The 23420-nt window shown below is 31.2% G+C and overlaps 1 protein-coding gene across 2 annotated transcripts; it reads right to left on the bottom strand.

The window, feature by feature from the left end:
- Positions 1 to 265: 265 nt before the first annotated feature.
- On the bottom strand, positions 266 to 21705 carry LOC136974309 (NFX1-type zinc finger-containing protein 1-like). Of its 2 annotated transcripts, none has more exons than XM_067269151.1 (3): positions 21584 to 21705; positions 12891 to 12997; positions 266 to 5663 (listed from the first exon to the last, which is right to left on the bottom strand). In XM_067269151.1, the coding sequence occupies exon 3, from the start codon at positions 5625 to 5627 to the stop codon at positions 333 to 335; it is 5295 nt and encodes a 1764-aa protein (XP_067125252.1). In that variant the 5' UTR covers positions 5628 to 5663; positions 12891 to 12997; positions 21584 to 21705; the 3' UTR covers positions 266 to 332. The 2 variants fall into 2 exon arrangements, with proteins under 2 accessions (XP_067125252.1, XP_067125253.1); XM_067269152.1 differs by lacking the exon at positions 21584 to 21705 and adding an exon at positions 20998 to 21088.
- Between the last annotated feature and the right edge of the window lie 1715 nt (positions 21706 to 23420).

Genomic DNA, 23420 nt, shown 5'->3' with positions numbered 1-23420 from the left:
TATTACATTTTGCAAAATTAAATTTTTTTAAAATATAAAAATTACAAATTACAAATCTACAATTGAATAATTTGACAAAAATAAAAACAATTATTTTCAATTATTAAAATGAATGTCTTTAAAAATTCTTTAACAAATGTTTCTTTAACTTACACTAAGAATTTAAAGGAAATATTGTTTAAAATTATTCTTTAAAATACAAATATAGAAAGATTTTTCAGATTTCTCCTACATTTTAAATTTAAACATGCCTTTAGTTAAAACAATAAGCTATATCTATCAGATTTATCAGGAAAATTAATTTTCAATGATACATATTTACTCAAAGTTTATTATATATCATCTAACATAAAATTATTTAAATTTGCATGTTCAGACCATGCTGCGTGTCTCGATCCATCCATGACACTTGCTACTCTGTTGTCTTGACGGAGACGATGCTGACTTCCACCAATGACCAAACCACACTCGTTACATTTCCCTTCTTCCATTGCACCTCCACATTCTGTAATGCAATAAATATGTCCGTTAGGACACTGAAACCAATGTCCCTGTCGAAGATCCATAGCTTTTAGAATTGCACGTTTTTCTATGTCACTTATTCCGAGAACTGCACCGTCACAATGTCTTGCTAATTCGTTCAGTTTCTTGTCTGCTTTTTTGTAAATGTCATCATCAAATGTTTTAAATATTGTTAATATTTGTACAGCTTTCCGGTAATGACGTATAAAATCTGGATTATTCATGGATGTTGTGATACGAAACAGTTTAGTAAAAAATTTAAGTCGATTAATTTCTCTATTTATATCGCAGAGTAAATGATAAGAAGCACACGATGAATTTTCTTCCATCACTTTTAATATCATGATAATACAGTTCAAAACAAATTCCCAAAAAAGAGAGTACTGAGTCTCAATATTTTGAATACGATTGTATATCAATAACAATTTGTTACAAAAATCAAATATATCGTTTAAGAAATTTAAAAAATTTTCTAAAGAATCTAGCAAATGTCTGTACATTTGCTTTTCTTCGAGAAGTATTTTATTGATATTAGACGTAACTCTATAAATTACTTTAGTATCAACATTAACAGTTGATCGAGACTGAAGTTTAGTTACCATATCAAAAATAACATGTTCATTTTCAGTTCTAAATTTGTCTATTTTTTCAATCAAACTCTGTTTTTTTCTTTCATTATCATTATCAAAGCCTCTAATCTTTTCTTTAACTAATTCAATTCCTTTAAGACATGCCTTTATATGATTTCCAAATCTAAGACTTTTTCGAATAACTTTTTTACACAAAGGACAAGATTTCATTTGAATTTCATCAGTAGAATTAGAACTCATTTCCAACATTTGAGTAAAGCCAGTAATTTCAAATATGTGCCCACAATCTTCTAACTGAATGAACCTAGCATCTTCCTCATCTTCTGTTCCAAAAAATATCTCAGTAACTTTATCATGATTACAAATTCTGCATAATTTAGGACATGGTTCTCCACACAATCCTATACATTCGTGACCACATTTCAAAATTTTATGACACGCTTTGTTACATGGTGGTCTATCACACAACTCCCCACAGAGCTGTTTGCATCTGTAGTGTTCACATTTCCAACTGCATTCCTCTTTGCATATTTTACACTGCTGACCACATATTTTAGGGCATTTACTATGTTTACAGCTATTTTCACATTTCCTTGTGCATGGAGGGCAATTTTCTGCACAGGGAAATTGGCATTCGTGTCCACAAACAAGAACTCTTTTGCATTTTTCTGCACATATGACATGTAAACGACCTTGCTGACATTCATTACATTTTCCTCTACAGATATGTCCACATTCTAATTCTGTATTACAGACTTCCTGACACAGTTTCAATTTTTTCCATTCGTTCTTTGAATCCTTGCATTCTACTTTCACATTATGACCACATAAAGCTCGACAATTTAATAATTTTTGACATACAGGAAATGGCGAACCACATGTAACTTTACAAATATGACCACACTGTAATTCCTTAGAAAGAATAACATTGCAAATGACATCTTCTGGTTCCTGATAACAAAAAATTTTCATTATATGATTACAACTTGGAAGTCTTTTTGGAACCAATTCTAAACAAGGTCCACAAGTTTCAAAGCATTTCTTCTTACAACAATGCTTATATTTGCATATTTTTCTTTGGCATGGTTTTTTACATTTAAAATCCTTATGCTCTTGATCATAAGGATGACAGAAAACTGTGCAAGAATGCCCACAGTCTAAACGAAAATTGCATAGTTGATCACAACCGCCTTCTGGTGCTTTAAGAACAAAATCAGAAGCTGAATTCACATCAGTTATATTTGACGGATGATTCTGACATTTCAGTTTCAACGAGGATTCAATGTGGTGGCTTTCTTTTAAATCTTCAATTATTTTTTTCCATATATCACTATTATCAGCAAAAAATTCAAAATTTCCAATGCAATATAATCCTTTTTTAGCTCTTGACAGTGCCACACATACACGATTATTTACTTTAAGAAACCCAATATTTTGTTCCATATTACTCCTCACAAATGAAATCAAAATAATATCATTTTCCTCTCCTTGATAGTTATCTACCACAGTTATACGAACATCTTTACAAGCAGGACTTCGTCTTGTTTTTAACAGATGCATTTGTCCCGTATACATTGTTAAAATTGTAATTTGTGATGGTTTGTAACCTTGAAGAATCAAATATTTGCACAAACCATCAATAAATTTTGCTTCATGATAATTGCTTCTACTCTTTGAATCATCATTAACACTTTCATGATAATTATGACAAACAAAAAACATATTTTTATCCATTCCTTTTATATTTTCATATTTTTTTACTGACACATGATCTGTCAGATGCTTGTAAAAATATGGAACAAGTAATGTTGAAATACATGGTCTCATTCTATGTTGAATCGTTAATTTTTCATATTGCATTCCGTTATTTATCATTCTTTCAAAAAACGATAAGTCTAGATGATACTTTTTTGCCAATTCATAAACAGTTGGAGAAGGTTTTAATTGTTGATGATCACCTATAAGAATTAAATGTTCTGTATCTGGAGTTAATGATGTCACAATGTGAGCTTCCAAAACTTCAGCTGCTTCTTCTACTACAACAATTTTTGGTTTCAATTTCTGAACAATACTGCGATATTTTGAGGCTCCAGTTGTAGTCATACCAACAATTTTAGCATGTTTCATTAATTCTACATTCTGTAATACTTTAAATTTGGAAAATCCTACCATATGTTCTTTATACTTCTCCTGACAGCTTTTAATTTGTTTTACGTAATGGTCGATATAACATGCCACCCATAATCGATACATTCGCCAACGGTCTGCAACATTTAAATTCCAAATATTTTTGCACTCATTTTCTTGTCTTTCTGTCATAATATCTGTTTCTTGTAATTTTTTCATAATTTTTTTATGTTGATTATCAGTATTTTGTTTCCCTTTCACTAACCAATTAGCTTCTTTTTTTAGTTCTGATTGTAAGTTTTTAGAACTATCCTTTGATGTTCCTGCAGTTTCAGCATCAACTTCAAAATCATCAATCACTCTCTCATTTGTGATATAATCAATATCACCAATTTCTTCTTGATCAGAATCTTCCATATCTGCCAATGAATGTGCATCAGATAATTCTTTTTGATCATATTCTTTTTCTACATCATCAGTAATATCATTGAATTGTAACCACTCTGATATTATGGTATTGCCATCAAAATATTGGGACATATCTTCGTAAGTCTTTAAAAAATGCTCTTTACTCATAAATTGACTCAATTCATTTAGTGATAGTATGTAGCTCCCTGCATTTTCTACTTTCTTCTCAAAATTTATTATTTCTCGCTGAATAGCTTTTAATTCTAACTTTGTTTCAAGATATCCTTTCGATAAATAATGTGGCATACTGGATTTCGTTTGATCTTGCTGTCGTAAAAATGCCAACTGATAGGCATTCAAAGACTGATTAGATGACCGGCCTCCCACACGTACTATACTATTTGTGAAAGATAGAATGCCTTCTAAAAACTGATCTAATGCATGATTTGTATAACAAACAATAAGTATAGGCGATAATTCTTCTGATGGATTCCAAACACTACAATTATTTAAAAGCAACTGGACAATCTTTAATCCAATAAATGTTTTCCCTGTACCAGGTGGTCCTTGTATGATGGCTATTTCTTTAGTCATTGCCATTTTTAAAGACTTTATCTGAGAATCGTCTAAACCGATATCATCCTTCGATGGCCAGGTTGTGGTATCTAACACCTTTATACTTGCAGCGTATTCAAAATTAGCAGAATCAGATGACATCATCAAAGACTGAAAATTATAACAGTCGTTTTTCTTTAAATATTTGGGTGCTTTTACTTCTTTTTCACAATTTACTATGTACTGTTTGAAAGGAAGTGTATCTTCTGTCATTTTCTGAAGAGCTAACATTACATGATAATAAGCCTCAAAATATGCATCTGATTCAACCATGATAAAAACTGTGAATGGTTCGAAATCAAATATCTTGTTAGAATTTTCAAAATGAATTTCTAGTTGTCCTTTTGCTAGATTTTCTGCATTTCTATTAGATACAGTCGCAAAAATTATAGATTGAAAATTATCATGTGATAAACACAATAATGATCCAAATAAAAGTCTTTTGCTATTATTCCAATTTATAGATTTAAACTTTTTAACATCGAATGAAATTATATAATTTAATCCAGATGCAGTCATAACTGATCTTTTAATGAAAACATTGGTATATACTTTCAAGTTTTTATGAAGGTTATTTTTATCTGATTTTTCAACATGTATCAGATATTCACCAATTCCATTTCTTAATGGTCTAAGAATATCTTCACGTAACAATCTAAACTGAATATCCAAATAATGGTCAACACTGGAATAACTACCTTCCTGAATGATTGGTCTAATGAAAGGTGGATCTTCCATTAAGCTTTCTCTGCTAACAGGGAGTATAGGAATCTCTCTGAAATCATTTGGTGGATCCACTACTTCATTATGTTTTAATTTACAATTTTCTTTTTTTTGATTCATGTGTAATTCACAAAAACTGTCATTTGCTTGTTCTAATTCCTTAATTTTTTCTTCTAAATTAGATGAAATAGTTCCATTGCGTCTAGCAATCTTCTCGACTGTAGTTTTTAGTAACGGCAAGATAATAGATAATGTATCCGACGCAGGATTTACTCTTTGGAGTTCTGATAGAAAGATTATTAAATAGTCTAATGAATTAATATGAAAATCCTCACATTCATTATTTTGTAAATTACAAAGAAACTTTTGTAAATGAATAAATGTAAAATTACTTGTAGATTCAATAGATTTTAAAAATAAACTCAAAATCTCTCTTTCATTAGATTTGCATGCCTTACCCACAGCTGTTAAAATCAATGCCATTTTATCTTTATTAAGGAAAGGTTGTGATAAAAGCTCCAGAAAACTTTTTAACTGAAGTGTTAAAAGAATTTCATATGAATCTTTTTCAATCAGACTTTTCAATTCTTTATATCCCATTGGTCTTTGAATGAATTTCTTCTTGTTTTTCTCACTCATCATTCTTATTTTATTTTAAAAGTCAATGCAATAAATTATCTAGAAATAAATGCAAGACATATTTATTAAAATAATAAATATATAAATAATAAAAATTATGAAAATTTTAATGTATAAATTGAATTGTAGGAAATTAAATATAATTATTATTTAAGATAGAGTGCATTGAAAGATTCCAAATGTTTTTTTTTTTTTTTTTTTTGTATTTGCCTTTAATTACATGTATTTTTAAACAAATATATATTAAAGTTAAGCTGCTTGTTTCAAAAACATGAGTAATTTTTTAAAGAAATATTTTAAAATTTTATTGTTTTAGGAAAACTACAATGATTGGAATACATTAAATAACAATGCAAATACCAATACATATACCTGTTATCAAACAAAAACTCATTCCATTAATTAAAGAGCATGATATCAATAATATTGTTTTTAAAACATAATTTATGGAAAAAAAAACAAATTCACATCTAGATCAGATTTTATTTAAAATTTTGATTAAAATTTCAATACCAGTAAATGATGCAACATTATGTTATAGAAACAGAAATATTTATTAAAAAAAACAATCAATGGGGCATGCATGATTTACATCTCGTCACTGGTGATGCTAGCATCAGCTTGATGTAACTTCCAGGGGTGTATAAAATAGTGGGAACTAAACAGAAGTTTTGATCTGCTTATAAAAATCTAGATTTAAAGAATGTAACAGTTACTGAATTAAGAAAGAAATTAAAAGAATTAGGAGCTAAGACATGTTCATTGTCAGTGGAAGTGTAATGGGTTTGCAGACCTCCTCTTTTCACCATACAGGGTTATAATACATCACAAAGTTGGGCTCTGATCAATGTTTATACTGTTTAATCATCATTTAAAAAAAAAAAAAAAAAAAAAGATATTTTTAAGCTTGAATTTTTTTACTGTATAAACGTTGATTAATAACGTGAGGAATGATGATCCAGGCATAGGTTAGAGGGTATCCAATACATACATAATATAATAATAAATTTTTTATAGTATAATGTAATGTGTAAGATAATGTATAAATGTGATAGTTTCAAGCTATTTGATGAAAATTAAATATTTAATAAATTTTTAAAAATTGCAACTGCATCTCAGAGGACTCATTGATATGCATTGTGATGACTTGCCCACTCCCAAGCTTCTCGAAGGCAAGATATTTCAATGGAAGAACTGGATAGCAAAAACGCAGAGAGGAGTTCTAAATATATTGACAAAGTTTATATTGATATTGACAAAGTTGTAAATATATTTGCAACATTGCATCTGAGGAGAAGGTAATTAGGTATGTTGTAGGCAATCGAAGGCTTTCTTGAAGACATTAAAATTTCATTTTGTAATATATATATATATAATATATATATATAATAAAATAAGTGTTTCAACACTTATTATATATATATTACAAAATTTCATAAGTGGTAATTATCTGACAATGCATGTTGCAAGACAACAAGAACAAAAGAACTTTTAGAAAAGTACACAAGCTTAAAGTATTACACTGACCTTTTTACAGTTTTTTGGCTTTTGTTTTTGATATTGCTCTTGTTGTCCTATACCCGAATGTAGGCAATGCATAGCATAATTAGTAAATAATACTGTATATAATTATAAAAAAAGCATTATTAAGAAATGCAATAAAAATTTATTATAAAAAATGCTAGGCTATTAATAGGCTACAAAGCATAGTTAATGACAAGAAAAAAAAAATACAAAATACTGTCAGTAGTCAATATGTTCAACTAGAATATTGACAAAAACTTTTGCACTTTTAGACATAGGCTATGTATTTATTACGTGAGTGGTCAAATCTAAGCTGTAAAAAGCACTAACAAAAGTGTACATCATACAATTTTTATCAACTAAAAAAGTCATTCTATTTATACTTCATAAAACATAAATTAAAAAAACATCCTACAAATTTGCCCATACTAATAACTTCGTAATCATTTTCATCAAAATGTCTGATACTGATCCAAGTGTATTCACCGATTTTCTTTTGAGTTTTTGTCCTTACTTCCAGTTCTTTTTTTTTTTCTTATTGGGTCATTCAGAAATTTGAAAATTTCAAACCTGATGATTTTTATTATTGGCATTACACCGTGGTTCACAATTAAACCAGCATTCAATAATATCTAAATAAGTAAAAAAGTAATTTTGAGCAACATAAACACAGTATGACAGACGAAACAGGAGGCAACTGTCCATAGAATATCCATAAGTCTGATACTGGTGCCACATATTGGCTTTGAAAAGTGCACACCCTATAATCCATCACACATCACAACAATATGAAGTTTTTTTGAATGCTACACACAACCGTTGTATTTCTTCAGTTATATAAAATAGCATTTTGTTTGAAAAGATAAAGGTGTGTTAAATAATCATTATCATCATATACTTAAAATACAAGACAAATTTATATCACAACCATCCAAACAGAATTTTATTGTCACTGGAATGCAGTTAAAAAGATCTTTCAAATATCTGAAATTTATTCAAAATTATCGTTTTGAATGTAAGAATAACTCAAAGATTCAGTTTTAAAAAATGTTTATATATATCTGAAATAAATACATTGCACATTTGCTGCACCCAGAAAAGCAATTTTGGCTAAGTTAATTTTACAGTGATACTGATGAAAAAGAGCAAAGTCTATTAACCTTAAATATAGATAATTAAGTTGCTAACAAATATATTCACAATCCAGTTTTTCATACATGCACAAAACCATTGATGTTAATCATTATTTTGTGCAAAAAAATATGAATATGGAATTATTAATGTGCAGTTTGTTCCTTCAGCAATTCAAATAGCTGATATTTTTACAAAAGCAGTAAAAAATAAAGATTTTGTATACTGCAAAAATGTTTAGGTATGAAAAACCTAACTGTAAATGTCTAAATTAAATATCAATACATTCTAATTTTTTTTTCATTGATTTAACAGTTATTTTTAATTTCATTTAATGTTGTAAGAAATTTTTAACAAATAATTTTTGTTTTTTTCTTCTTTCTTTAAATTTTAATAATGTCCTTGGTTAGAATTTGCCAGTGTGTTGGGAAAAATTTTTTAAACTCATCTAATTATTTAACAACAGGTTGTAGTAGGCAAGCAGAGATTGTTTTGATAGGCTAAGTATGTTGTACGAGGGCTATTTTTTAAATAAGGTCTGTTTGTGAATAAAAGTGAGAATAATGCGCAATCACGGCAGTGTGCATATGCTTCTGCTCCGAGCAAGCTTGGCGCACGTTTTGATGCCATTTGCAGCCATATCGTCAGTCTGTATGCTGAGCTGTAGAAGTTTAAAATGTTTAAGAAAATTGATTCTCCCGCCGACTGTGAGATATGATCTGTTGTTCGATTCTTGAATGCAAGAAACTTGGCAGCAGCGGAAATTCACCGTCAGATTTGTGAAGTTTACGGTGATAATACTATGAGTGACAGTAAAGTTCGAAAATGGTTAAGAATGTTCAAGGATGGGCGAGTTAATGTGCATGATGAGCCACACCCTGGCCGACCTTCTCTGATTTCTGAAGATTTGGTTCGTGATGTGGATAACAAAATTCGAGAGGACCGACGATTCACGATTTCAACGTTATCAATTGAATTTCCACAGATTTCAAGATCAGTTTTGTATACCATTGTTTCGGAGAAACTGAATTATCGAATATAAAATAATCAACCATTCAACTTCAGCAAAAATTCTTTAATCCTAAGAACGTTTTCAAACGCATTAAGCGTCCATCTTCAGTTACATCTTTAAATTAAATATGAAATTCGAACTAATATTAAATTCGAACAAATATTACATAAATTAACGGTACGATTACAATAAATAAATAAATACATAAAAAATAAAAATAAAATAAAATAAAATAAACAGGATTATCGTAATTTACAAAATTATGTCAATATTTCATCAACAAATAAAAATAAAATAAAAATAAAACAAAAAATAAAAACGAAACTAAAAAACAACGTGCGGTTTAAACCAATCACGGATTATCGCTATATTTCTTTACAAATGCCTTCATCCGTCATTAAAGATTTAAAACAATATCAGCTCTAGGATTTATCGTACTTCTATGTTTAGCCCAAATCATCGCACAAAAATTTCCAAGCTGTGGAAAGCCCATCAGCGTCCCTATAATTAATGCATTGCGTACTTCTCTGCGCTCTGTGGATCTCCAATTTTTCGAAAAATTTTATTGCGTGTCTCGATCTAGTAGCCCTGATGATAGAGGCTTGGTCCCAAAAGACCGTGATGCCTTGCTGCTTAGCATAACTGGCCAGGACGGTACTATCAACTGATTTTTCCACCGATCGCTTGTGTTCATTAATCCTCTTTTTTAAATTTCTCAAAGTTGCCCCTATATATACTAATTTAGAATCGAACCTATGATCCCTTAATGGTATCGAATAAATTCCTGTTAGTGAGTTACGCTCATACTTCATCTTATCATTCCTTAAAAGCTTGTATATGGTCGGATTACGTCGATAAATAACCTGCAAATTCCTACTCTTGGAAATCCTTTTAACTAACGGCTTAAGAAAACCAAGAGAGAAAGTGATCCTCGATTACATTCCTTTTCTTAAGCCGTTAGTTAAAAGGATTTCCAAGAGTAGGAATTTGCAGGTTATTTATCGACGTAATCCGACCATATACAAGCTTTTAAGGAATGATAAGATGAAGTATGAGCGTAACTCACTAACAGGAATTTATTCGATACCATTAAGGGATCATAGGTTCGATTCTAAATTAGTATATATAGGGGCAACTTTGAGAAATTTAAAAAAGAGGATTAATGAACACAAGCGATCGGTGGAAAAATCAGTTGATAGTACCGTCCTGGCCAGTTATGCTAAGCAGCAAGGCATCACGGTCTTTTGGGACCAAGCCTCTATCATCAGGGCTACTAGATCGAGACACGCAATAAAATTTTTCGAAAAATTGGAGATCCACAGAGCGCAGAGAAGTACGCAATGCATTAATTATAGGGACGCTGATGGGCTTTCCACAGCTTGGAAATTTTTGTGCGATGATTTGGGCTAAACATAGAAGTACGATAAATCCTAGAGCTGATATTGTTTTAAATCTTTAATGACGGATGAAGGCATTTGTAAAGAAATATAGCGATAATCCGTGATTGGTTTAAACCGCACGTTGTTTTTTAGTTTCGTTTTTATTTTTTGTTTTATTTTTATTTTATTTTTATTTGTTGATGAAATATTGACATAATTTTGTAAATTACGATAATCCTGTTTATTTTATTTTATTTTATTTTTTATTTTTTATGTATTTTATTTATTTATTGTAATCGTACCGTTAATTTATGTAATATTTGTTCGAATTTAATATTAGTTCGAATTTCATATTTAATTTAAAGATGTAACTGAAGATGGACGCTTAATGCGTTTGAAAACGTTCTTAGGATTAAAGAATTTTTGCTGAAGTTGGAATGGTTGATTATTTTATTTTATATTGTCTCTTCAGTAAGGAAATATAGTTTTATTTATTGAATTATCGAAAATTGTTTTCTCGGTGCATTCCAAGACTGCTTTCTGACGATCACAAAACAAAAAGATTGGATAGTGCTTTATCGTTTTGACTTGATACGATCATCCACACAGTCCAGACCTTGCACCCAGTGATTTTCACTTGTTTCGATACTTAAAGGAGTTCCTTGGTGGTCAACATTTCAACGACGAAGGAGAAGTGAAAACTGCAGTCGTGGATTGGGCTTCTTGACAGGCGGCAGATTTCTTTGAAGTCGGAATTCAAAAAATTGTTGAGCGGTATGACAAATGTTTAAACAAAATGGAAAGTATGTAGAAAAGTAGATAAAAGTATGTAGAATATAGAAAAAAATATATTTTAACGATATTTACAGTATTTTTCTTCTTATTAAAAAACGGACCTTATTTAAAAAATAGCCCTCTTAGATTTTATTCTTGAGGTTTTTAACAGCAGCAAGCAAGTCCAACAAAATGTAATGTGTATATATACAGCGAAATCATTTTTGACAATCATCTGCTAGGACCACTAACAGTGAGGAAGTGTTTTTGATACAACAGGCATGACTCAAAGAAGACATTTGGGTGATTCATTGCAATGGAGGGCCATTTATTTCTCCATCTAAATCATAAATATATTCATAAAGAATAACAAATAACCCAATTAAACTTGAAATATAGTGCATTATTTTTATAATTTAACAAATTTTGAATCTATACAAAGAAACACAAGATTATCTTGTATAGCACTATTATAAATATATAAAATTTTAGTTACATCGTAATATAAGCACTTTAACTTCGAACTGAATACATAAACTATTTCCTTCTTTAATTGCATATTGAACACAATCATTCTAAGCATTTTAATGCTGAAACTTTCTTTAAGATACACAAATCAAATTCAAATTTCTTTCTCCAAGATAAGATTGTCAGAAAATGTTCTTATGTGTAGAATGATTTTTACGAAAATGATTATCTAAGTCAGCCTGAATAAGGAAAGCAGAACCTGTTAAATGGAGGAAAATGATAAAATCATTTGGATAAACTTTATCAGATGAAACAGTGTAAGTTTCTTGCCTCTACTGAATTAAATAATTATCTCAAACTATCTTATAACATCAAAAAAACCCATGAATAAAATTAAGTCTTTGTTTTTTTGAATGTGATCTTGATTTTCTAATGCTCCAATACAGTTTGAAAAGCCTTGATACTGCCGCCAATTTGTAGTTTGAGATAATTAATCAGATGGTTTCTGCACAGTAGGCACCACTGTTCAAGATTTTTTTTAACTTTGGCTTCCTGCTCCTTTTTCTCATTATCCTGTCATATCTAGTTATTTCATTTAAATATAATACTTCTTGTTCATAACTTTCTCAAATGACATAAAGGAATATCTTTGCAATTTATCTTATTTTCATTTATTTATATTATTCCTTACCATTAGTTACCATAATCCAGTAATTTTCCTTGAATTTTAATTCTCGTGTAAATTTCTGATAATGGCTCATAGACCAAAAACACTATGGTTTTCTAGAAAAAGGTTTATATTTCCAAGAAAAGTAATTTAAATTGCAATTCTACAACAGTAATATCAGTGCGAAATAAAGTGATGATATTTATGAAAGCTACTAATTCAATTTTCACATTTTTAATGGTATTTTGACAAAATATTTTATATCATTTTTAATAATTAATACACTTTTTCTAAATATAAATAAGACCTACCTTTAAAGATGACTTACAGTCTGATAAAAATAATCATCCGATAACACTGATAAGCTCTTCTTGTTGGCTAACAATGTCCTTCAATCCAAATCATAAATCACAATAAGCTGAAAAGATAAAACATTAAAAACTGATAAATGTAAATCAAAATTTTTCAAATTATAATTTCGAAGCATAAATTATTTAAAAATGAATAATTTTAAGAATTATACAAATTTTTGATTTCTAAAAGTATTTCACTTATGAAATGATTTTTTTTCTTTAGAAAACTTTGTCTTATTATTAAAAACATTTAATTTTATGTTATGCCTCTTATAACTGAGGAAAACTCTTACATAGAAGTAAGTCTTATGTATCAGTGCATATGGTTTTAATAATTGTAAATTTACTTCATTGTAGAAGGCCCAAAGAGGGATGCACAGCATTAAAGGTTTATAAAAAGTTGATTTTATGGTCTTGGTCTTAGTAAAAAATGGTTATAAGAGGCTAAATGTAAAATTACATATTATTAGCCAACATAGTATTTTTATTAAAATTTTTCTGTATATTTTATACAATGGATGTGTTCGACAGACTTGACAGTTCTGGAGCTGTAGAGCATTTTCCTGCCGAACATCCATTACGGTAGTAACTATGGCAATAGGTAGCATTACAGCACTACCATAATGCCCGTACTATTGCTAGATGCAACTGAGACAAGCTGCTTTCCGTTCCAATGCACACGTCATGCATGGTTCAGCAAATGTAACTACACAATATCTACTGATTTCGATGGCAAGACGATGGAGGAGGCATCTGAGGTGGACTGAACCCAAACAAGTCAAAAAATCCCCAGGAAAGCTTTTGGGGCCAGTCCGACTGGACACGTCGCCACCCGGCCACCCAACTGCAGATCCGGCCAAACCCATAATGAGCTCGCTAAAAGAGGCCCTCTTACTGCCCACACAGCAGAAAGAGTAGGGTTACCAAATAACCAGAAGTAAAAGGAAGACACATAGGTGGACAATTTTGAAAAAAAAAAGATTTTTTATTGAACCTTTACAAATACGAATATCTTTTCAAAAGTATTTTGAAACACAAACTTAATAATTCACATTTTAATTAAGGTTGCTGCACAAAATCATATTTTTCTGGTGTGTTGTCTCTGTTAAGCAGTTGTTTGTTTCTTCAGATTTCATCATAAAATTCTAAACAATTACGATTGTTACAGTTGAATTTCACCATAACCAAACTTTTTACTGTTTCAATTGCCATTCTGTTTCATTCATTTGTCCACTGAGATTCCAGTGGACAAATGAATGAAACTAAGACTAAATACTCTTTCGGTGGTGGCATTGTACGCAGGAATTGAAAACATGTATTGGCAAATTTTAAGCAATTCAGAATGTAATTCCGGATTGTCTGTTGCCTGAAAAAACCAAGCCATTTTTCACTTACTGATTTTTCATTTAAATTAGAATTTGCCTTTAAATAATTTTTCAAAGAACTATACTGATTTACACACTTCGAATCATCAACTGCAATGTTCCTTTCATTTAGATATTCAATACTTTCCATAACATCCTCCCAAACAGGGATTTTTGTAACATCCAATTAAAAACTTTGAATAGCAAAACTTGAACAGTCCAATGATTTAAGTATTCCAGTCCACTTTGATACATAATCAAGAAATTTCTTTTTATATTTTGGCATTCTTTCTCCAATTCTGCATTTTGTTTCAGAATTTTATTCACTGTCAATGGGAGGAAAATGTTTGTTTCTAACCTAACTTTTAAAATATCAGAAACTTCTTCCAAAACAGACATTGTTTATATAAACACAATTAGATTCTTTTTCCATTTTTAAAAAACTTTGGTGAAAACTGTAGGCTAATGAATGTACAAACATTAAATATGCTTCAATTAATTGTTTTCAAAGAATGATTTAAGCACAACTGGAGACTTCTTAATAGATAAGAAATAACTCCTTAGTGGCTCATACATTTCTAATACCCATGCGATTACTTGATATAAGGATAACCAATGGGTCTTGGAATGACTAAAAATTTGCTTATATTCAACTTCGACAAAAGAACAAAATTTTTTTACTTTTTAAACTGGACAGTATAGATAGAGAAATGTTTAAAAATCTTTACAAGAATGCTCTCAATATCTATGGGTAAAGAATCTACAGCATGTTGAATACAATTATTTACAATATGCACTGTACATCTGCTTTCTTCTAAATGCTTAATGTTTTGTCTTAGCATTTTTTCCAACATGTCCATATGACCCAAAATTTGTTATAGCTGTCTCCCCAAAAGCATTTTTGAGAACAATTAATTTTTCTCAGTGTATTTGTTAACAAGTCCTTAATGGTAGCTGCTTTTTTGTTTGAGCCTGGTATCACCTGGACAAGTTTATATTCAATTCCAATAGTTTTTGTGATTAAAATAATGAATTATAAGGCCACGTTTCTTTATGCAGTGAGAGTATAGCGAAAATGAGGTCACAAGCAGCTATCGCTATATGTTGCTGTATCATAGTTTAGAAACGCTTTCCACTCAAGCGAAACATGGCTGCCATAATCAATCCTTTAATTCCTGTTATGGCCGAAAGTAGTGCTTTATTTAAATATTGTTGGTTTTTTAACTAAACAGATATAAAGAATTGAGCATTTCTCGTTTCGAAAATGTGAACAAAGTAAAGAGATAGGAGATATATAATTACATTTAAAATATTTTCTTATTCAGACAACTTTCAGAGTCATTTTATAAAATTTAATTCTTCTTAATCTTTACATAATATTTTTATCAACATCACTTTGACTTTTTTATTTTTACAGCATAATATTGTATTATATACCAAGTGTCCATTTTGCTTTACATGTGTAGCGAACATAAACGCTGCTTTATCTTTGCTGTAGCAATCTCTTGCAGCAAACATTTAGAAACAGTTCGCTACATAGTAATGCTGCATTTAGAAACGGGTTTCAGAGTGTTCGCTGTAAAGCGCTTCTCGAGTGCTGCATAAAGAAATGCAGCCTAACTGGAAATATCTTTTGCATCTTTGTGATTGCTACTATCAGTTGCAATTCCTATGAATAGAGTATTTTTTAACTTTTCTACCTGTAATGTCTTTTCTAATGAATAGGGTGCCAAAACATCTTTAATCAAAGCTTCTGTCTAGGTTCTGGCAGAAGAAATTTGTGTTGCTATCATAAAGTCATTGAAAATTTTGGAGTTCAATTTATTTGTGCAATCTACAGATTTAAAGCTGAAATGATGTATGGCTGTGTGGTAAGATAATGCTACTTCAGTAGCAGAAACTGTTAAATTCCAAATAAGACGACGACTGATTGATAACATTAACAATTATTTTATTCAGACACACATACAGAGTAACGACTGGAGACAAAAGAAAGAGAGCTTCGGAGAGCCCGCCAATTCTTTTATACAGAGCTCGTGCGCCCTCTGGTGGCTCGAGCTTTATAATCCTTAACACCACCCCTCAATTTCAAAAGGTTTACATTATGAAATTGCATTAGTTACACAGTCTGATGTCTTGAATATGCCCAGATGTTTTCTAAGACAGATGAATCTCTTTGAACACAATGGTTTAGTAAAAGTATCTGCTATGTTATCACTTGAGGGAACATAGCCTAAACTCAAAAGATTTTTGGCTACTAGGTCTTTAATGAAGTGTGCCCTTATATCGATATGTTTTGACCTTTTGCTATTTTCATAGCTTTCAATCATGCTGATGGCACTTTGATTATCCATGTTCATTACTGTTACAATTTTTCTTCCAGGGTTTAATTCTGATAGTATCCCTTGAAGGTTGATAAGTTCAGCGGCAGTTGCTGCAGATGCTAAATATTCTGACTCTGCTGTAGATAGTGCAACAGATTGTTGTTTTTTGGACGACCAGGATATAAGATTATTATTGTAAAAAATTGCATAACCACTTATGCTTTTCCTGTCATTTTTGTCTCCTGCCCAATCTGCATCTGAAAATGCAATCAGCTTTTCATCTGTGCAAACTGAATAGTTTAAGGTTAGGTCTTTTGTTTGTTTGAGATATCTCAGTATTCTTTTTCCTGCCATCCAAAGTGTTCCAGTAGGTTTATCAAGATGTCTACTCAAGTAGGAAACAGCAAACATAATGTCTGGACGAGTAGTGTGTGCTATGTACAATAAGCTTCCCACTAATTCTCTAAATGGAACTCTCAAAGTTTCTTCTGAAAGATCAGCCTGAAATCCATGTTCCATTGGAGTTATAACACCTTTGCATTCCTTCATTTTGAATTTTATTAAGAGTTTTTCGATAATACTTTCTTGTGATAACGATAGTGTATTTTTATGCATAGTGATGTCTATTCCTAGAAAGTTCTTTGGCTCTCCCATTAATTTTGCACTAAATTCTGTTCTTAAGTTGCTTATTAGCTTATCAGCTTCTCCAAATAACAAAATATCATCTACGAAAACAATCAAATGTATACTATTTCCAATATATAAGCAAAAATCATAGTTTGAACGAGTTAGTCCATTTTTGACGGCAAAGTTATTAAAACACTCATTCCAACATCGAGGTGCTTCTCTCAATCCATATAATGCCTTTTTTAATTTTAAAGCTTTGCTGTTTGTTATTAGACCTTTTGGAGGCTTAATGTATACATCAACTTTCAGTTCACTGTTTAAGAATGCAGTTGGCACATCAAGTTGGGTTATCTTCCAGTTTTCATTAATTGCCTTTGATAGGAGTAATCTAACTGTTGATATTCTTACTACTGGTGCATATGAGTTGTTAAATTCTTCTTCCTGATATCCTTTTGCAACGAGACGTGCTTTCTTTGTTCCATCTGATTTTGTTCGAAATACCCACTTGGTTTCTATTGGATCTTTATCTTTTGGGAGTGTTGTTTCAGTCCAGGTACCAAATTTCAGATGAGCTTCCAGTTCCTTTTCTATGGCATCTTTCCATTCTTTTCCTGACTCAACTGCCTCTTCATAGGTTTCTGGATCTTCAGAATATAAGCAGTATGCGATATGCATTTCGTAATCATTATATTTCTGTGGTAATTTTATAGTTCTTTTTCTTATTTCCTTTTCTTGTGTTTCTTGTTCACGTTGATTTATCTTTTCATGATCACTATTAGTTTTGTTGTCCTCTTCTTTGTCTCTTGCACAGAAGTCATCATCACTTTGAGTTTTGTAGTATATTGGCATAGGAGTTTCATTGAATTTTACATCTCTACCTATTAGGATTTCGTTTTCTTTTGGATCCCAGAGTCTGTATCCTGATCCACTGTATCCTACCATTCTGACTTCCTTGGCACGTGATTCTAACTTTGTAGATTGTGGTAGCTTATATAACCAGGCTTGACAACCGAATACTTTTAGTTTTGATAAATCAACCTTTCCATACCATATTCTTGAAGGAATATTTCCATTGAGTGCTGCTGTAGGGGATCGATTTACCTGATAAGCTGCTGTACGAATTGCCTCTCCCCACAGGTGTTTAGGTAAATCACTGTCTTCAAACATAGTTCTTGCTTTATCCAAGAGTGTCCTGTTCATTCTTTCTGCCAATCCTCCTTGCTGAGGTGTGTAGGCTGTTGTATATTCCATTCTAATTCCTTTGTTTTTGCAGAAGTCTTTCAACATTCTAGAGGAAAATTCACCTCCATTGTCCCATCTAATACGACTTACTCGTTTTTCAAATTGAGCATGTATCTCTCTGACGTAGTTCATTATATTAAGTGCTGCTTCTCCTTTGTTTTTCAAGAGATATACTACAGTAAAATGTGAAAAATCATCTGTTATTGTTTGGAAATATTTTTTGCCATTTATAGTGTTTGGATTTATGGGTCCACATATATCTGTGTGTAACAATTCTCCTATTCTGTGTGATCTGTGTTCAGTCTTTTTGAATGGTAATCTTGTAGCTTTGCCCTTCATGCATGGTCCACAGGGTTGGTTGGGACATGGCAGATTCATTAATTTCAGATCACGGTAGTTTAGGTGGCCTAATCTTCTATGCCATAAGTCATTGGCTTCCGTTTTGAGGCATTGTGTATTATTTCTTATGGTGAACTCTGCAATAAACAAGCTTCCTGTAAGTGGACAGTCCATGTAAAAATCTCTGTGCATTATGACAGCCTTTTTTCTTTCAAAAATAACCCTTTTTCCAGTGTCATTGATTTTCCTTACAGATAACAAGTTGTGGGAAATCTTTGGTACAATAAGAGCAGTCAGAACAATATTTTTATTATTATAAGATAGTTTTATCTTGCCTCTCTTTTGTGCTAGAAGTTTTTCTCCATTTGCTACATTTATGCTTATTGGTTTGGTTAGACTTTCTATATCAGTCATATAGGCAGCCATATTCTCTTGAACTAGGTGTTCTGTTGCTCCTGAATCCAATACAAAATGTATGACACTTTCTTGTCCAATATTTGCATCATGTTCTGTGTCGTTAAATGCCACAAAGGATATTTCCTTTTCATGTGATATCATATTTGCTCTCTCTTCATAATTTCTCTGGTTACTTCCATTATTCTGATAATTGTTTCTCCAATTATTTCTACTTTTATTTCCACCTCTTTTCGCTTTCCCTCTGGCACCATGGCCCGAGTGAGTACTATCTCCTCTTTTAGGGCAATTATATTTTAAATGTCGACGATCTCCGCAAATAAAACAACCTTTATTTCCCACTCCTATAAAACAAGGGAGACTTTCGGTCTTCTCTCCATGTTCCGAATTTTTAAATTTAAGTTCAGCATCTAATAGCCTACTTTTTACGAATTCCAAAGTTACGCTAGTCGTCATTGTCTCAAGGGCCGTAATTACAGTATCGTATTTCTGAGGCATAGTTAGAAGAAGGTGGCTTACCTTGTCGCTGTCTTCCATTATTGTGCCGGTTGACTCCAATTCCCTTATGAGTCCGTCAAATGTTACGAAGTGATTCTGCAAGTCATCATCTCCACACTTAAGTGACAATAATTTTCTTCTTATATATAGTTTAGAAAATGTACTTTTTCGTTCGAAGACGTTCGTAAGAGATTTCATCATTTCTTGAGCTGTTTTCGAATCTTTAACGTATTCTAAATGTCTGTCCGTTAGACACTGTATGATTATGCTTCTGGCCTTGGCGTCTCTTTCGATGAATCTTTTCTTTTCTGCCTCAGTTATTCCATTAGTCTCTATTACTTGTTCACCAACAAGATCTTTTACTCCTTTTTCTTCTAAAATAGTTTCTACTCGAAATCTCCAGTTAGAGAAGTTTCCGTCCCGTAATTGCGGTAAGGTGGTCGCCATATTGCTTTCCATTGTCTTGACGTTTAGACTGATTCAAAAAAAATTTCTTTGTATACTTTCTTCCTTAACGTATACGTATTTGTCGACTACTTTGTTCTTCTGGGCCCATAACCTGTTAAATTCCAAATGAGAAGACGACTGATTGGTAACACTAACAATTATTTTATTCAGACACACATACAGAGTAACGACTGGAGACAAAAGAAAGAGAGCTTCGGAGAGCCCGCCAATTCTTTTATACAGAGCTCGTGCGCCCTCTGGTGGCTCGAGCTTTACAATCCTTAACAGAAACCTTCTCCTCTAATTTTAAATTGTGAAGTGCAATACATTTCTCAATCCGAACATTGCTTTCCGTGACTGGTGCTGTGCTGTTTGCCATAACAGCATAATCTAGAACTAAGATTTACCAGGGCTCTAGATATTTGTGACTTGACCACAAGTGACACTTGTAGGGTTGATGAATGAGTGTAGTCTCCCACGTTCACTCCTCCAAAAGTAGGACATTTGCTGTTTTTGTTCAAAGGAAGGAGGACAGGAATGGAGATCAAATTGTAGGACATGTTCTCCCAAAGTAGAGTGTTTGGTAACCCTATTCGGAAAGAGTCAAAACAAAAAAAGCTACCAATAGAAACATTTTTGCTCAGTTACAACTGTCGACTCTGCGAAATGTATGTATGTACTGTACTGTACAATACATTCAGTGTGTCACAGCCAATGTATCATACATACATTGTATTTCACACACAATAATGCTTTTATAGATGAGACAAAATAGGCACTATATTCTGCAAAGTACTCGAACAAACTTACAATTTTAAAAAAAATACTTTGCTAGTATCAAAAGCATTTGCTTAATTTCAGAGACATAATTCAAACTAATACTAACACACGTTACGCAAAACAAAACCGAAACTAACGATGTCGATGGACCAATACGTAATTATCATCGTCAATATTCAATTATATTATCTCAATGAAAATAATTTCAAACGAAAATTAAATCTTCTAAAAATATTTTAACTTCGTTACATTCATAGAATTTTTAATAATTAAATTTTTCAAAATTTTAAAGTGAGAAGACTTCCATCACATGATGCGGGAAACAGAGTAGAAGCCAGGTCACGTGACACGCATCCAACGTGCTACTCCGCGAAGAAAAGCTTAAATTTAACAATGATGTTTCGAACGTAGCACAGTCAGTAAATAGTCCAACGATGTTTTCTTTACCTATCATTTTATACGTATCGTCCCCAAATATTTCTATCGGTTCAGAACACGTCTACTAGTGAGGTATCTTAAGAAAGCAAAATTATGAAAAACTCCCGACTTTTACTAAAATTAATCTTAATAGCTTTAATTAAAATATTAAAATAAAAATAATAATTAAATATAATACCGATCTCGTCTTTTAAATAATAAATCCAAAATACAGATTAAAATCTCTCGTCCAACTTCATTTTAAACTCGATTAATTGTCAACACGACGGACTTCACCTACATAAATAAGTCGGGTATGAAACACGTGATAAAGTTTCGGTTTCGTTTTCCTATCACATTTCGATAACATTTATTTTATATTCTAGTCATAAGTAATGATTTAAAAATTATTAGAATTGCTTTAAAATTATTTTTTACTTTTTATTAATTAATGAAATAATACATAAAATAAAATGAAATTTTTAATTTTTAGCTCGGTTACGCCATCTATGGGCACTGGGGAACTAATGTCCAAATAGAAGAATTCCCACCAGCATTTGATTTATATAAAATCACAAATGCTGTTGGGAATTCTTTAATTTTAACAATCCGGAATTGTATATTTTTAATGTATAATGGGGAATTTTAAGTTTGAAATTTGGTTCAGTTTTTCTAATTTTGTAAAGGTTTAAGTTGAATAAAATGTAAAACAGTTATATTTTAATTTTTTATAAAAGATAGCTTTCTTTCTTTTCAATCATTGCGAAATTTTAATAATATAAATGTTTGTAAATAACATTGACATTATCGAGTGAGGAATACTTACAATACATTTAGTTAAGTTACGGCAATGCAACACCCGGATGATCTGCCAGGGAATGCCTTCCTGGAGGTCTTTTTAAGGTTAACCAGCCCCATGGGCATTACAGACATAGAGAAAACCCGGAAAACTCCACTTTGACGGCCCGTCCCGGCCGGTGCAAACCCATGACCCGAACTCCCGGTGTTCGGGGAACGGAACCGCTTGCCACTGATGATAAGATTTTTGTTTTATTTAGAACAATAAGTGAAAATGGAATTCTGACTAATCCCATTTCATCTGTAGAATCAATGACTCAAACTAAAGAAATGAATAGTGTTATGGTAATTAATAAAATCTATTATATTTTGTAAAAAAATTCTGAGATTATGTTATTTAAAACAAAATTTTTGATTTCCAAAATATTGTATTCCACATAATTTTATACTTTTTTTAGGTCCAAACCAAACCTTGTACATCAAACGGTTCAAAGAAGTCAATATTGATTATGATTCAATAAGTGGTTTTCTTCAGAGAGTAGCTCCAGAAGTTTGTAAATATTTAGAAAAGAATTCTCACACAAATGCTTTTGATAACTATACGTTGTTAAGAGACGAAGAACAGAGTTCGACTCGTATTATTTATACTCATACGTACAAAATTCCTTCGGAAGTAAGTTAAGTTCGTGTTTCCGTAAAACAACCAATTGAAATAAAATGTAGAACTATTGGAAGAATTACTACGTATGAATATTTTTAGTAACATTTATTAATTATTTTTGATACTTTCCACACAATATATATGAACATGTGTATATTTGTAATACAAATTTTCAATGAAATTGCTTACTTCATTATTATTTCTGTAGAAGAATATTATGTAAATTACTTAAGAGCTTTTAAAATTTATCATATATTTGGTTAATGGCAGAATTTTTGAGAATTAATAAAAAAAAACTTTTTATTATTTAACTGATTACTGAATTTTTAGATTTTTTTCATTTTCAGTGTTTAGATGCTTCGTGGAATTCTACTGGAACTGTCTTAGCTGTTGCATATCCTTTTTAATCTGTAAATATTATAATGTAAAAAAGGATCTGCTTAATGTATTCACTTTGGGACTCACTTAAACTGATAACATTAAGCAAGGTAAGAAAGAATGCTCGAGCATGAGTTTTCAATTTCGACGGACTTTGGGCAGTGGCTCAAAAAAGTTTGGGAATCATCGATCTAAAAGC

Source organism: Centruroides vittatus, unplaced genomic scaffold (assembly GCF_030686945.1).
Source record: "Centruroides vittatus isolate TY-2023 unplaced genomic scaffold, ASM3068694v2 contig_347, whole genome shotgun sequence".
Taxonomy (NCBI): domain Eukaryota; kingdom Metazoa; phylum Arthropoda; class Arachnida; order Scorpiones; family Buthidae; genus Centruroides; species Centruroides vittatus.
This window is presented reverse-complemented; position numbering and strand designations above follow the sequence as displayed.